General features: G+C 37.9%; 1 protein-coding gene across 3 annotated transcripts in view; it reads left to right on the plus strand.

Moving 5' to 3' along the window:
• Nucleotides 1-15,479, plus strand: part of LOC124174599 (rho guanine nucleotide exchange factor 40-like) — a 189,445-nt gene that overhangs the window by 35,645 nt on the left and 138,321 nt on the right. For all 3 annotated transcript variants that reach the window (XM_046553837.1, XM_046553839.1, XM_046553838.1), the window contains exon 3: nucleotides 14,376-14,573. In XM_046553837.1, the coding sequence (XP_046409793.1) occupies nucleotides 14,376-14,573 (198 nt within the window). The remainder of the gene's footprint in view (nucleotides 1-14,375; nucleotides 14,574-15,479) is intronic.

The following is a 15,479-nucleotide window of genomic DNA, read 5'->3' on the forward strand; positions in this document are numbered from 1 at the left end:
TCAGCGTTAAGTACGTCATACTTAAGCTTTTTATCCAATTGCTGGATAATTTTGGCTAGTATAAACGAGGGTTGAGATTCGACCATGTTATTGAAACGACTCTAAGATCCGTGGTGGTAGTTTTAAATTCCAACTCTTTGAATATACGTATAGTTTAACGAATACGACGATACTCTTCAGATTATGATTTTACACGTCGATTCAAGCGACCGGTTCACTTACAATCAAACAATTCGAAAGGATTTTCAAAATCCTATTCCATTTATTTTGTTTTTTTATTGTTGACTTTCAAAATTGGTAACCGTTGATTTTCGCTCTACCGTATCGACATATCCTGACGGTGCTGCAGCACATCAATGCTCGACGTCGTACAACTCCTAAAGGCCGGGGTGCAGTGGTTAGGTTCTTGCCTCAAGCCGTACACGAAGAAAGGTAATAAATAATGAGGCAATCCGGGGAAATGAAGGCAGCGGCACAAGCGGGAGCAGCGGCAGCGGCATCGCGTCGTGACGCTCGGAGGTGAGATGACCCGTGACCTCCTCTTCGCTCACCCCAGTCTCTGATCTCAGCCCAACTAAGACCCAGCCTATGGTGCATAGGTATGAGCCTACCTCGACTGGCAATCAGCCGAGGCATGCCTGCCTCGCGCGGAAATTTTTACTCCCTTTAGGAGCGAGAACCTCGCCTAGAACCATGCTCTAGCCACCACACCATGGGGACACGGAGAAATCGGTTTGGTAATTAACTCCATCCCTGTGATATTATCTCTTGCGAGACTTGCTTCGCTGTTTCATCCGGTCATGCCGAAGGTAAAAGTCTCGGCTCGGCGGGGTTGGGAAATAAGGATCTTTGGTACAAAATTGATGTTTTGTGAATCTGGCGAATCGTCACTTTCAACAGACGGTGTTGAAGTTAGTAGTTGCGTTATCGTAACGAAAGATTGGAACTTTATTATCTTAGAATGACTTTGAACGAATTATGATTTCGAAACATGACGAACGTCTCGTATTTTATTACAATTTTCATAAATTTCAGACAATTCCAAAGTCGTGAAATAATGATTTTTGCCTCAATACATGAAACGTTCCAATAACGTTACCAACTTTAACATGATACTTTCAGTTGATAGTGTAATATGTAACCAATTTTAATCTCGTATTTCAAGTCTGTCCAAATTTTTCTTTCTTCATACTATTAGCATCATGTAGTCGATTGTTTTTTTAAACGTACCGTACATCATTTTCATAATATAATGCGATGAAGCTTAGCTCTTAATTCATCCGTAGAGCTATCCAGATGGATCATAATTCTGCACGGTTGCATTAGCGTTTCATTCAGAAATCCAGTGAAAGGAAGGAATAAGAAATTGCAGAACGATAACACGGGTTTAAGCACTTTGTGTCGTCGCGTGGGAGGATTCAGGGTGTAATGGAGTTCTCGGGCGTTGTATTCACAGTTTGTGCAACGTCTGGTACAAGTATAAGTGGCGAGGAGGAATTTGCACACTCAAGATTGGAGTCAGCGGACAGACCCCTGGCAATTACGCTCGGGATAGTACAAGGTATTATACGTACATATATGTACGGCAAGGTACACGTACAAGCGAGAAACCGCGATGCATGGATATATCGCGGATTGTAAACGGCGATAAGTGAGACACGGGAAAGTCAAGAGGGATAATTGCGACGATGTGGGTTAAAACCTCACTCGCTCGCACGCTCGCCGTTTCATTCGCCTTGGGACTCGACGCCCGACTGACTTCAAACGTCGTTCGTTTCTTACCACGGCGACTTGACAGCCGGTTGTAATCGCGAACTTTAACCGTCGACGGCACGCCGATCTTCCATTCTCGTCGCCTTTACCTCCATTCCACTCACTCGCTCTTCGCATCGTCGTCCCGACGATGTATCCTGGTCCTTCGTCCTCTTTCTACATGAATATCATACGCCTGTGTGACATTGACGCTGTGACGAAAACCATTCCAAGGACTCGTATACTTGCCGACGAAGCTGAAGTTCGTAGCCAAACGTGTTAAACATTTATTGGAAATAGAGATATGAAGTTCAGATTTAAACCACAAATCAAACTCTATGAAAGCATCGGGCATTCAAGGTTTGTCGCAAAATTTTCATTCTTCGACTTTACCACCTTATTCGAACGAACGTTACAACGTTTTACTGCTAATTCTGGCTGCCGGCTTCAGCGTCGTTGCTTAGTTGGTGAAGGATGGTCGTGACGGGTGTAACTCACACCTTATGTATACACCGGTAGCCTTGCAAAGGTTAATCGCCAAAGCCGAGGAAATTCGAAATGAAAGATGCCAGGATGCTCGCCGGATGACGGGTCAATTTCTCGTCGAGACGAGATGCGAGGTTATACAGGTACGATGTGCTTTCGTCGAGGTCAGTCGGGGTCAAAGGTCAGTCGGCGCGGGATGATGAGTCGGGAAAGTTTCGGAATATACCCGCTCGTAGCATGGCTGCCAGTGTAACGAGATGGATTACACCGGTCAAAACGAATTTTCAGTCTGAGTTTTACGATAGATGATGTCAAATAGATAAAAATTTGTTCCCCCCCCCCCCTCTAGAAACCAGAATGATATTTTGAATTTTAAGAAATATTACCCATAATTTCTCAAACATTTGTTGCAAATAACAATGAAATAAAGTTCAATGGATAATAAACTGCAAATGTCTAAAAGAATTGATAAATAAAGTTTAAAAATAAATATTTTTCGTACTTTATCTATTTTCGCATGGACTTTCTCGTGTCAACTCCCAAACGTAATCATCCATCATGCTGTAATTACACTGAAATTTATTTACATAAGTAGAAGCTCAATTAAAGAATTTTTTTTTCTGTTTATCCGCGTCATTCAAGTTCTTCGTACCATTTTTGAGAACCCCTTCAGCCATCTTCTCAGATTTATATCGCACGCTTTGAATCATCCACTTTTTTCCAAGTCTCTTGCAATATTTTTTCTCTTTCTTGTTACATCTTTAAAACCGTTCTTCCGAGTTACGCAAAAATCGTCCCACTATGTTTACTACCATAAACAGATACGACGAACCGTTTTAAAGTTTCGCTTTAAGGTACCGCTCTCGGCGCGCTATCATCGTGTATTCTTTTCTATCATGTAAGCAATTCGTCCTGGTTACAGTTACAACGATATTCATACAACGGTTCATCGTATGTGTTTTCTTAGCTCACGCAGATCTCGACTCTGGCAAACTACACCGTATCATCCTTTCCACTTTTTTTTTCCCCTCTCTTTTTCAAAGACTCACTTCTACGGTCGAATGAATTGGCTAAGTGGGAAGAACAAACTGGACAATGGTCGTAAAATGTTGCCGCCTTGCTTCATTCGGTCCAAGAAATTGAAATTTTGACTTTCAGTGATCCTTTTTCCCCATGTTCTTTGTTGGGATCCTTTAAACGTACCATGTAAATGTAATATGTATGTATATATATATATATATGTCTTTATCGATTCAGGTACTTTTCGCTTCTCACATCGACTGTTTTAGAAGATTACGTAGACGCATTTATGCTGTAGCCGTTTATAGACAGAGTTCTAGAAGAATCGTGTTGGGTTCTTACAGTCGTAATATCGGATATCTCATGACGGGTGCGGCGCAAGAAGGAAGATTTCACGACTCCAGGTTAAAAACCGTCATAAACGTGCCTTACCGTCGCCTCGGTCCCGTCGGTGTAATGAAATGGAAGACAAAAATGGCCCGATAGAAAATAAAACCGACAATTTATATCTCCCGCGCTCTTTACGCGTCTCGCATCCTTTCCCTTTACGTACAATGTGTAAAAACTTCAACGATCACCAATTATCGGCAACTAATTTCATCCTGAATAATTTTCAGCAGTTTGAAATTTCTTTTATAGCATCCATTGCAGATCCATTTTAAATACAACGTCCCACTCTAACTGCCGAAAAACAAAAAAAAAAATTTCAAATTGGAGCGCTTAATTTTTTCGAGTTTTCTTACACTACAGGACCAACTGAATATTGTTTTTATGACCCTAAAATATTGTTTAAGCCAAGAGAAATCGTATTTTCCAAAGTCCCAGTGTGGTGTTACCCCTTCATTTAATTACGTTTTCAAACTTTTTAACGCAAACACTTGGAAATAGAAAATTCTCTCGAGGGGAAAAACAGTCGGGTTCAAGGCAATGCGCGTGCGTCTGCCGACCGGAGGAAATTCGAAGACGTAGGCGAGGCTTAGACCTCGACGGCGCATAAATTACCGGGCGTACTCGCAGCCACCCAAGGCGCATTTCTTCAACCTTCTCGCCGCGCTATCAGCAAGCTTTTATTCGTAACTGGAATATTAATCAAGAAACTTGACGTACACTTTATACCAAGCGCCCCAGCTCTTCTTCCTGAATGCCTGAATAGGTTTCAGTTCAAGCTGATCGTTAATAATATTCCCGATTATTTAAGGACGCATGTCAGGATTTACATGTGGTTAGGTGTAAATATGTCGAAACAAAAATATCTACAAACTGTGATTTCAATATCGCAGGTGAATTAAGTAATACTAGTGACCTGTGAATTTTTCCATTTTTTTGTTTTTTAAATTTTTTTGAAAAAACATCGATTTTTTACTGTAAATAGCTTGTTATACAAAACTTTAACTCGCACCTTGGGATCGTTCGTAAACTAAAACTTTTTTATCAAGAATTTCGTAACTTGAAAGTTTGAAAATGTGATAAAATTTTTTAGCACTTTAAAATTAAAAATTCAATGCTGCGACCTTTTTATCTTGTAAAAGACAGGAATGCCAAAAAAACACAACAACAACAACAACTTCAAGACAAAATATTAGATTTTTTCGTTACAGCAAGCAATTTTTGGTTGGGGGCTTCAACGACCCCAAAGTGCCAGCTGAAGTTTAATAAAGCAAGGTATTTAGAGTTTCAATATTCAATAAAGAATTCAATGTTTTTTTTTTTTTATAAAAAAATAAAAATTCTCTGTATTTAATTTCGTATAAAATGAATTCATTGATTTTTCTGAATATCTGTGAATTTCTTTGAAATTTTCGGCGATTTTGAATAATTCCATTTTCCAAAACTTTCCAACCCTCCATTTGTGAAACTATTCGTTCCTTGCCTCTAAAACTTCTTCAGTGTAATGTATAACCATTTACGAAAATATATCCAAAAATTGAGGACTTCTGATCTAGCATGTTTAACAAAATTTTTTAAATTCTCGAAAACGGGTATTTTTTTTTTTTTGCAAAATCGCCGAAATTCCAAAAGAATTCATAGCTATTCAGAAATAATTAATGAATTCATTTTATATGAAATTTCAAAAATTTCACTAAAGATATGTTGAAGAAATTTTTGTTCAAACACTTTATTAAAAACGTTTTGACATCATTATTATTATTGAAAAGAAATTATCTTATCAACTTGGTTACGACTGATTTTTTCTTTAGACCTTTATCTCATCGCGAAGTGTTCAATACTCTCACCCGAGACTCTCTTTTTCTTGGCAATGTCCGTCCGATAAAACCTTAAACCTTCATCAGGTGCAGTTTTAAATATCAGCGAAACAAAAAGGCAATTTCGATGATTTTGTCAGTTCGATGAGCGAATACGATCATGACAGTTGCAATTCCTTCCCTTTCCGTCATCCACGAACTCCACAGGTATGCAAGGCTGCGGGTTTAACAAACACTCGGCGATGTTTATAGCGGGTTGATCTCTCGCACACGCCGGAGTCACAAAGGGCATGGGAGCGACACACCCACCGGATGTACTTTATATATATACATATACATGCTCGCGTTCCTAGGTGACGTCGCGTTACCGGTCTATATTGCCCAGGGTGCGGCAATTTTGGGGATTCATTTCGTCCCTTTCCTCATTTTTCTTCCACCCTTCCTTCCATCCTTATACGCGAACTCTTGGTTTTTTTTTAAATTTTTTTTTTCCGCAATTTCTGAATTTTCCGTAACCAATAAGATTATTAATTCATTCGTTCGTGCATTCGTTCGTCGTGAATTGTAAAAAGATACTCGTTCTTCTAAAAGGCCAATAAAAAGCATATTTATTGTAATTTATTTATTTTCTTTTTTTTCACTCTCTTCATAGAATTATTTCATTCAAGCTTTAATAAGCATATAAAACAATAAAGAACAATATGTGAACAATATTTTATGAAATTTTCATTCTAATATTTTGATTATCGTTATGGTGGGCAGGATAACTCACGATAGTCTTAGCTGAAATCAAAAAACTAAATATTTTCTGTTAGTAGGTGAGTATAGCGAATGATTGAACGAAGGATTTTATTATTATTTTTTTTTCTTTACAATGCAGCACATGGTGTAAATTTGCGTACAACTCTGAAAAAGATGTTGAATTTAATTTTTTTTTCTAATCCTTCGCTCAATCACTGTCTACAATCACCTACTGACAGAAAATATTAGATTTTTTTTACTTCGGATACAAAATCGACTTCTCGTCGTCTGAGTTTTCTAAAATTTTTGCATGAGAATTTTATGAAATATCGTTCAACTACTGTTCTTCTTTATGCTTAATGTTTGAATACAATAATTCTTTTGTTACATTACCAAAAAAAAAAAAATAAAAAAAAATATATATATATATATATAAAAATACAATCTAGAAAATATGCCTTTTTTTTATATTATAGCCATGCAATAGCGCGTGATCTTTGAAACTCACAGAGATTCAAAACCCTGCCAAAATCTTAATAAGCCCGTGCTGTAACGATCCGTTAAACCTCGCGTGTCGGCCGGTGCAGGTGGGTATATATTTCATGAATGAACGCCCACTCGCTATTTCGCCACACTGACTATGAAGCGAAGTGATCGCTTGTCCCCCTCGAATTGTCCCTTAATGAGATATATCTTGGGCAACTTACGCAGGTGCCTACCTACGCAGCCTCGTACTTTGACAAATTTTACCTTCTTCTTCACAGTCGCTCCGACTTCAATTATTACTGGAGGGAAGGTTATTCAGCTTGGATGGTCTAAAATGGTACCTATTTTTAGGAACTTGGTGTATCTTTTTTCTTTTTTTTGAAGATAATTAAAAAACGGAGCGATCTGAGTTTAGGGGCTTTATTATTTGTAGTTTCAAGAGCATTTTAGAATTTTTTCGTTAAAATTAGTAACAAAATAACGGCATGGCGCATATAAGTATCTAACGTCCACGGTTTCAATCCGATGGCGCGGATTCCTCGGGTCAATTTTCATTCGGTCGGCTTGATATTATCTCACAAGCTTTAAAACTTGTTTATCGATTCGTGCTCGTGGCTAGATTTTTGAATTTCAATCCGAACATATTTGTGTAAAAGTTTTTTTCAACTATTCTTTGGTTGAAAAATGAAATTTTTTGTTCCCGATCGTGTATATATTTGTATATTGTTATTTTTTTTTTCTTCTCAACATTTGGGCTATAAACTCCAACTTGAAACGGTGTATTTGACTCGTAAAAAATTTTTCCATCTGTTACAAGTTGGACAGTGTTGTCAGGAGATGCGCCACCGCAAAAGTTCGAGTTCGGAGTCGTTCGCTACTTATACGCGCCATGCCGCCATTTTGTTATTAATTTCGATGAAAAAATTCTGAAACGTTGTCGAAACAATTAATAATAAAAACCTGAAACTCAATTTGCTCTGAGTGTTGGCAGTTGTTTGAAAAAAAAAAAAAACAAAAAAAAAACTGCTAAACGTAGGTATGATTTTAGACCGTCCCAACTGTACCTCCTCCCCTTTAATCACAAAGAATTTTCAAACGATCCATTTTACGATTCGTTCAATTTTTTCCGCACGCACAAAGTTTCCGATCAACAGGTTTTACCGCCCAATATTCGCGGTAGTTTTTAATTCTCAATCAAAATTCCGTTTCCTTAAAAATTTGCGTTTCTGTATATAATTCAGCGATTTCATCGCAAAATCTTTTCTTATCCCCCCCCCCCCCCCCCCTCCAGTCAATGCAACGCGACTGGTGAATTTTTCTGTAAACTTTTCGCGCGAAGATTTATTTGCTAGTCAAGTTGTGTGTTAAATTTTTACTTCTCAAGGATAAAAATTATTTCAACTGAAGCCGTTCTGGTAAAACAAGGTATTCAGATCAATTTTGCTCCAGTATTTCAGTTTTAAACGTTTATTTATACACTGTATAATAGTCGTGACGCTTTGCGAATAGATATATGCATAATGTGTATATATATATGTGTGTATGTACAGTGTACACACACGCACACACCTGCAAAAATTTTTACCCATTCACCGGCACATTAATCAAGCCGCAATAATTAGCAGAAACGGCAAATTAACACGTGCCTTAAAGTTAACGAGGCGAGTTACTTCGCTACTATATCTTGACCAACTGATATACACATATATATATATATATACACGGGTTAAAGGTTACGGTGCTGCTGTTCTGCACGACTAGATTCGTTCTGCACGTTACCGCATATTCCACGTGTGTCACACTAGCATTTGTAAAATTTGCTAAATCTGACCGAGATGAAAAGAAAAATGTCGCCGTACATTGTTTTTTTTTTTTCTATTTTTCCTTTTTTTATTTTCCTCAGTATCTGAATGAGCGATAATTAAATGATATAATATGAGGCAGGAGTGAGGGGGGTTGAAATTTTTTTAATCAAATCGCCCGCGCCGTGCTGCAGCTTTTATATTTCCTCATACGAATCCCGACGCAACTCGATAATCACTTACGCGTGGGTTTTGATTAATGTGCGTTTCCAATTACTTGGCAAAGTCTACCCTCTCCAGTTACTACTACTACCACTACTACTACTACTTTGGTGCACCGCAACGTATATACGTATATAGGTACAAGGTACCTTTTCGTTCCATCGATCGATTAATCACGCCGACTTAACGCTCGTTTTAACCATTAGATTTGAGCATTATTTAACGAAAGAATTGAGCCGTGAACGTTTTGTGAATTTTAAACCGTGCGCGTGCTTGTACCCCTTTTGGTTTGTTCATAAAAATTCATCAAGCCAGCAGAGAATAAGTTACGGATAGTCAACTTCTTTATTTACAATGCTTTCTACGTATATCGAGCGTGTCGGTAAAAACTAGATATCGTATAACGAGAAATAAAACGTAATGGATTTTTTATTTATTAATTTTTTGTTTTTTTTATTTCTAATAATCTTTGTCGAGCTTCGATGCAAGTATCGAACGAAAAAAGTTCGGTTACCTACACGGATTTGAATTACTACACTCAGGACATTTCGGAAGACCGACAGACGGGAATTCGAGGCAGCCATGATCGGATGCTATGCAACGAAAGTGGAAGTGATCGATCCATGGATCCTTGAATTGAGGATTTTTATTTTTTCTCTACCGACGTTGTTGCTGCTGCTGCTGCTGCTAGACGTTTAAAACCTCCGTAAATGTGCATACTGCATGTACATATGTACGTATGTATTGTGTTATGACACATTGTAAGCTGCGCATGTTTCATATTCAGGAGAACGAGGAGGATTCGTGGGCTGCAATGTAATTAATTGTCAGGTGGCAGGTGCCGGTCAGATGATATCCTGTCTGTACCACGAATTCTCTCTGTCTTTCTCTCTCTCTCTCTGTATTAAATTATATTCCATACGACGCGGTGCAGTTGACATGAAGAATGCCAAACGGATGCAGCGCACTTCACTGGCTCATACGTACATGTATAATATATAATATGACGTGTATACCGATTGGCGGCAGAATATCGCGTTAATCCATAATAGGCGCGTTTATAAAGAAGCTACCTTCCACCTAAATGACACTGCATATTTCTTTCTTTCGTATTTCATAAGAATTTATATTAAATAACGGTTTAATCAGACGGTCGATTAATCAAACTGATCGTCGAGTAGAGACCATTATGTATACGGTATAAAAGAAACGGGTAAATACAAAAATATTCAGAGTTGTGTTGGATTTTTCTTTTTTTCTTCTTACTTTCTTACTTTTATTGTGTTTTGAAACATTTGCGTTTTATAACTTTACTCGGATATAATATTAGGGGCGGTCTACGTCAACTCCACCACTTGCCACCGTAATTGGTTATATGGTAGTACAGTGGGAGAAATTTTTATTTTCGGTTACCGCTCGGTCCCCCTAACTATTTTCATTAACTAACTACGCTCATCGTTCGAGAGAATCTTTCTTTTGATCCAAACATATTTTTCAGAGGATGCCACGATAGAAATTTCCAAATTTCTCTTTCGTCCAGCACCCCAATATAATACATATATCGGATGTTTTTTTTTTTTTTTTTCCACCTCATGTTCCCTTCGAAAATTTAGCTTTTAGTCTCAAACGAAACCCCGTGAATCCGGAACTCGGTAGCAAAATTCTAAAACTTGACTAATCCGGTTTGAATTTTTCAGACACTCTAACGGAAATATCTTGAAAACTATACTAGTTGGAAAACCGTTTTTGGTTTCATTTTTTAGGTATTCAAATTTTCTGTAAAAAAAAGTTGAGACTAATATACACCTAAATGTTCATCTCGTATTCGATACGATCGTTTAAAGTTGAGTACGTTGAATAAATGAATAAAGATGCTTATCACACACACACACACACACACACACACACACACATGTATATATATATAACCAGTTCAACAACTCTTCAAGGGAATGATTCAATATTAAGACAGAATGGCTCGTCGTTAGGTGAAGAGGCTGAAAGTACCAGAGGATCAAGCATGTAGATAGTTCGTTAACTCCTTTCACGAAGTTCGTCCGCGTCTGCAAGCTTTCGAAAACGAATTAATGAATCTACCAGAGTAGAAATATCGCAGATTTAGTTTTGTACCTAGTACCTAATACAACAAGTTTGTAATTATTAAGAGTGGAAAAAAAAATTATACAAGTACCGAATTTAATATCGCTACAATTAATGTACGAAAGCTCTGATTGAAACTTGTTGCAAGAACTAAGAGAAAGTCAAGATTTACCGAATAAACAAGTGAATTAAAAAAAAAAAAAAAAAAAAAACAAATTGAAACGAATGAATAATGAATTAAAAAAAAAAGGAAAAAAAGTATTCATGGGATGGGAAGGAGCGAATAAATTTTACGAAGGGCCGAACGGCGCGTGGCTTCGGAAACGAATGATTAAATCCATTCATGGGCGTAACGTAGAGCGTGCAATATATGAGCCTGTCTAGTCGCACGCGTGCGTCGCGCGTTAAACCTGTCCAAACATCCTACTTGGTATAAAACTACCCACATACGATACGCTGGATACGTACACGTTATATATATGTATATTCCGAGCGAATATCACGCGGAGAATGAGAGAGAATTTATCACGTGCGTTTGGTACGGACATAAATTCGTACCGCTGCAAAGCTGCGGAGTCCGTGCAGGGGTGCAAAAGCTCTAAAACGCGGGGCAAAATTCACAACTTTTTTTGTTTTTCTCATAAAGGTGATACGAGAGGATAAATTCAATATCATATTTTGATGATTTATTATTACGAGATCGTAGAACGTTCAGAATCTATGAATGATTTTCTGAAAGATAGAAAAAAAAAAAAACAGAAAACAAATAACGGATGAATGGTAAAATTGTAAAACAAAAGTTTAGATGCAGGTTTTATATTTGATATACCTATATATTTTTAAAACGATTAAGAATTTTGGATATTCGTTTGAGCTTCACTTGACGAAGGCTTATTATTTTGTTGGGGAAATTGTTTTGGCGCAAAGTTACTATTACAGATTTATATTTGGGTGAAACGGTGAGTTTGATGTCGCGGTTTGTGGTAAACATCGATTTCAATGAAATATTGAAGGATTGAAAATGCACGAATACCAACGTGATTAAAATGTATAGAATATATAGTCTTCTTAATAAAATAAGCTATCGTCGAAATCTAACAAATAGATAGTAGAAATTTTTATAAGTGATTTTGAAGCGATTTGAAATGCAGAGTCAACAAGTAGGCTCTATAATAGTTGATAGTTCTATAATTATTATTACTTTTTTCTTATATTTTCAACCAAATGTTCTTCGTTTATATCGTGAATATGTGTAAATTCTCGCTAATCCGTAAACAGCGACTATCTCGTAATAAAATAATCAGGAATAAAGTATCGGTTCTCGACCCTTTGAGTCACACATTGTTGTGCTGAGTAAATTTTTTTTCAATCAATTCGTTTCCAACAATAATAATTTACATTACGTCGCAATAATTACTCCCGAGTACTGAAAACCTGCTGGTATACTATCGGAATTAGGAAAAAACCGCAAAGTATATACAAAAAATGGATATAAATTAGGTGGAAAAAATACTTTTACCGCACTACGAGTGAAAGGGTTAAACGAGTGTTAATATTTCGCTTCTCGTTCTCACCGTTCGTCTTGCAGTCTAGTCATGAGGGCGGAAGTCGATTGCGGGTGGGCGAAAATCGGTACGCGATATCGAAACGCGGGTAGTTTGCGGCTTTTGAAGCACAGTTCGCGTATTGTTACGTAACACGTACCGCAGGATGCGGCGCACAATGAACCCTCATTGCGGTGGGAATCCGTATCTCTGTGGGATTGAAGCTGCAGCATCCTGCAGGGGATGGAGGAACATCGGGGTTTGCACCCTTCGTCCGGACCCTGACAAAACGACCCTCCGAATTATACTGTATACACATATCCTTGTAATCAATACGTTCGTAGATCCTCTCAGCAAACTTACGACGAATTGGCCAATTTATTCGCTACTCACTGCGAGGGGACGAAATGCATTTTCATTTCTACTTGATTCATCCATTCATTATATTTATCCGTTGAGGCAAGCTGAGCAGAATATATGTACAGTTTTTTTTTTTTTTTTTTTTTGATTTTTTGGAAAATTGACCTTCAACCGTCCGCTTTCCGACAATTTTTTTTTTTTTTCCTGTAGGCGAATTCGAAGATTCGCGTTTGGCTTTTTGTAAAATACTGATCGAAAAATGCGGATTTTCATTATTTCTTATTACATTAACATTTTCGTGTTTTTGGGATACGGTGTGGACGATGTGCAATCTATTGAAATGTAATATTTTTTTGTAAATCTTCGTATTTCTTTGAGTAATTCTATCTTTTTTTCTCTCTTCTCTTTTAAACCTTTTTTAGTCGATTAATACAGTATTCCAAGTTTCATATATGTTTTCAAATTTCATCTTGAGGTCGGGTTGATACTTTTCTTTGATTATTACGACAGCGTTATACCTACGAATTTTCCCTAAAGAGTAAATTAAATTACCTCCATATCGTGGTGAGCGTAACCGAAAGTTTTCCTATATTTTTCTCGGTTTGGCTAGCCATTCAATTGACTTGTTTCTACGTTCTTGTTATTAAGTCATCCAAATTGAATAGTCTGGATTTTGCAAAGCTTAACTTGAAATTCACTGATTCGCTCTCATCACACTCACGTCCCATTGAATTTTGGTACCTCTTATTATTTTTCGCTCATTAACTGTAAGCATGTAATTTGGGAAGACGAGACCCATAGGTAGTCGCTTCATTTGCAAGACACACGCCAGAATTCAGAGCTAAGACACGTGGGAAAAATGAAAAAAAAAAAAAAAAAAAAATGATAAAATAACAACTAGACTAAAAAATAACAAACACGTTTGTTATTATACGACTCCACGCGTCTTTGCAACTCGAATTTTGATACGTACGAAATTTCTCGCATGCATGTATATTATGTATGTAATACGTCACGAAACACGGGCGTGTTTTGTAACTTATGTGCATAAATATATATTTGCATTAGTAATGAACGTCTTCTCGTACGACTTGTACTATATAATTACCGGATCGCCGAACCTTTGATTTTAGCGTCAAAATTATTATTGTTACACCCGCATCCCACCCACCAAAAAACAAATGATATACCTTTGTTAATGAACATTGAATTGAAAAAAAAAAAAAAAAATTAAATACGCGTCGATTGTTTTTCGTAGTTTTATCTGACTGATCTGATTACGTCTTACGTCTTGTGTACCATATTATACAAACTTTTTCTGCCGGCGATGTAGTTGATACGAACTTTCGAGGTTAGAATCTTAAATAATTGAGGCGGCGGCTCGGAGAGGTTTGGGAAGCATTTGTTATTGGGCCGGAAAGTTGATTCTTCAAAGAACGGTGGGAATTTAAAGCTTTACGCTCTTTGAAACTTCAGACGCACACATTTTGCGTAGGTTTGCCCGCCTACGTCGCAGACAAGATTTCGCCGACCAATGAGATTTAATTATTCGACGCATGCGCGGTTGGTTTTCAAGTTTCAAGAGAGATTGTCCCGGTATATATAACGCGCATCACTGTCCAACAATTATCATATATCTAATCTGATTTTCTTTTCAGGGACGGTACGACGTCGCGACGTTGGTTAAAAATCTCCTCGGACCAATATACGGTAACGGAGTCCTCGACCTACTGACCAGACAGGCGCGAGACATCCTGGTATGCGCTTATCACGGGAATCTTGATGAATTTTTAAAGTCCTTCTTATCGCCGGCAGCCACGCTCCTCGCCGAGGTCAAGGAAGTAGCCATGAAAAATGTGAGTACTTTCGTCAAATTTAAACAAATAAAACGATTGTGCGAAAAAGCTTTATATATACACATATATATATATATACATATATACTTTTATTTTATGACTACGCGAAAAGAGCTGCATTCGAGTTTTCCGGTCGCGAATTTACTCCCTGAGCTTGAATAGTCTCCGCGGGTGGTGTCGCGACGACGAATTATGGGGGAGACCAGGCTGTGAAATCGTTCAGAAACAGGCGTAATCCTTCCCTCCCCCTCCCTCCCTACCCCTCTCGACAGTCACGTTTACACGTGCCGACGTCGCGGCGTCGAGCCGCGCCGCGACGACGTTGACACTCCAAAAGCCACGTGCTCCTCCTCCTCCACATCCTCTTCATCTTTCCTGCAGCTTTTCAACAGCTATACAACGTAATCGTCGAGAGTCGCGGCTTACCGCTAACTGGATTATTCCGACAACAGAGGGCGGCTCTTGCTCATATTCTATCCGGGGTTTCGTGTCGCTTGTTAATCGATCCGCCCGCACCAGGGGATTTTATAGTGTTATCGCATGGGGGGGATCGAATCCGGATCTATAATTTTGCAAAAGAGATTCGTTCTGAAAAGTCGTCAATGTTTTGTTGGTTTTTTTTTTTAAATCATGAAATTGATATAAAAGAGCCAGGTAGAATTATTTTTGGTTAACAAGCAGATAGAACAAGGCAAAAAATCAGTTATGCTTTGTATCGTGACAACATGACCCTAAAAAAAAGCTCACCGGATTTGGGAACAAAATCATAGGTATGCCCAAGTAAAGAGAAAAGCAGAAAATGAGCTTGCAAATAGCGTGATTAGAATTAGATGGGAATTTCCGAAAGGGAATTACGAATTACCCTCATTAGTCTGATGTGTGTAGGTAGGTAGTATGAGGCTGTAC

This window comes from Neodiprion fabricii, chromosome 2 (assembly GCF_021155785.1).
Source record: "Neodiprion fabricii isolate iyNeoFabr1 chromosome 2, iyNeoFabr1.1, whole genome shotgun sequence".
Taxonomy (NCBI): domain Eukaryota; kingdom Metazoa; phylum Arthropoda; class Insecta; order Hymenoptera; family Diprionidae; genus Neodiprion; species Neodiprion fabricii.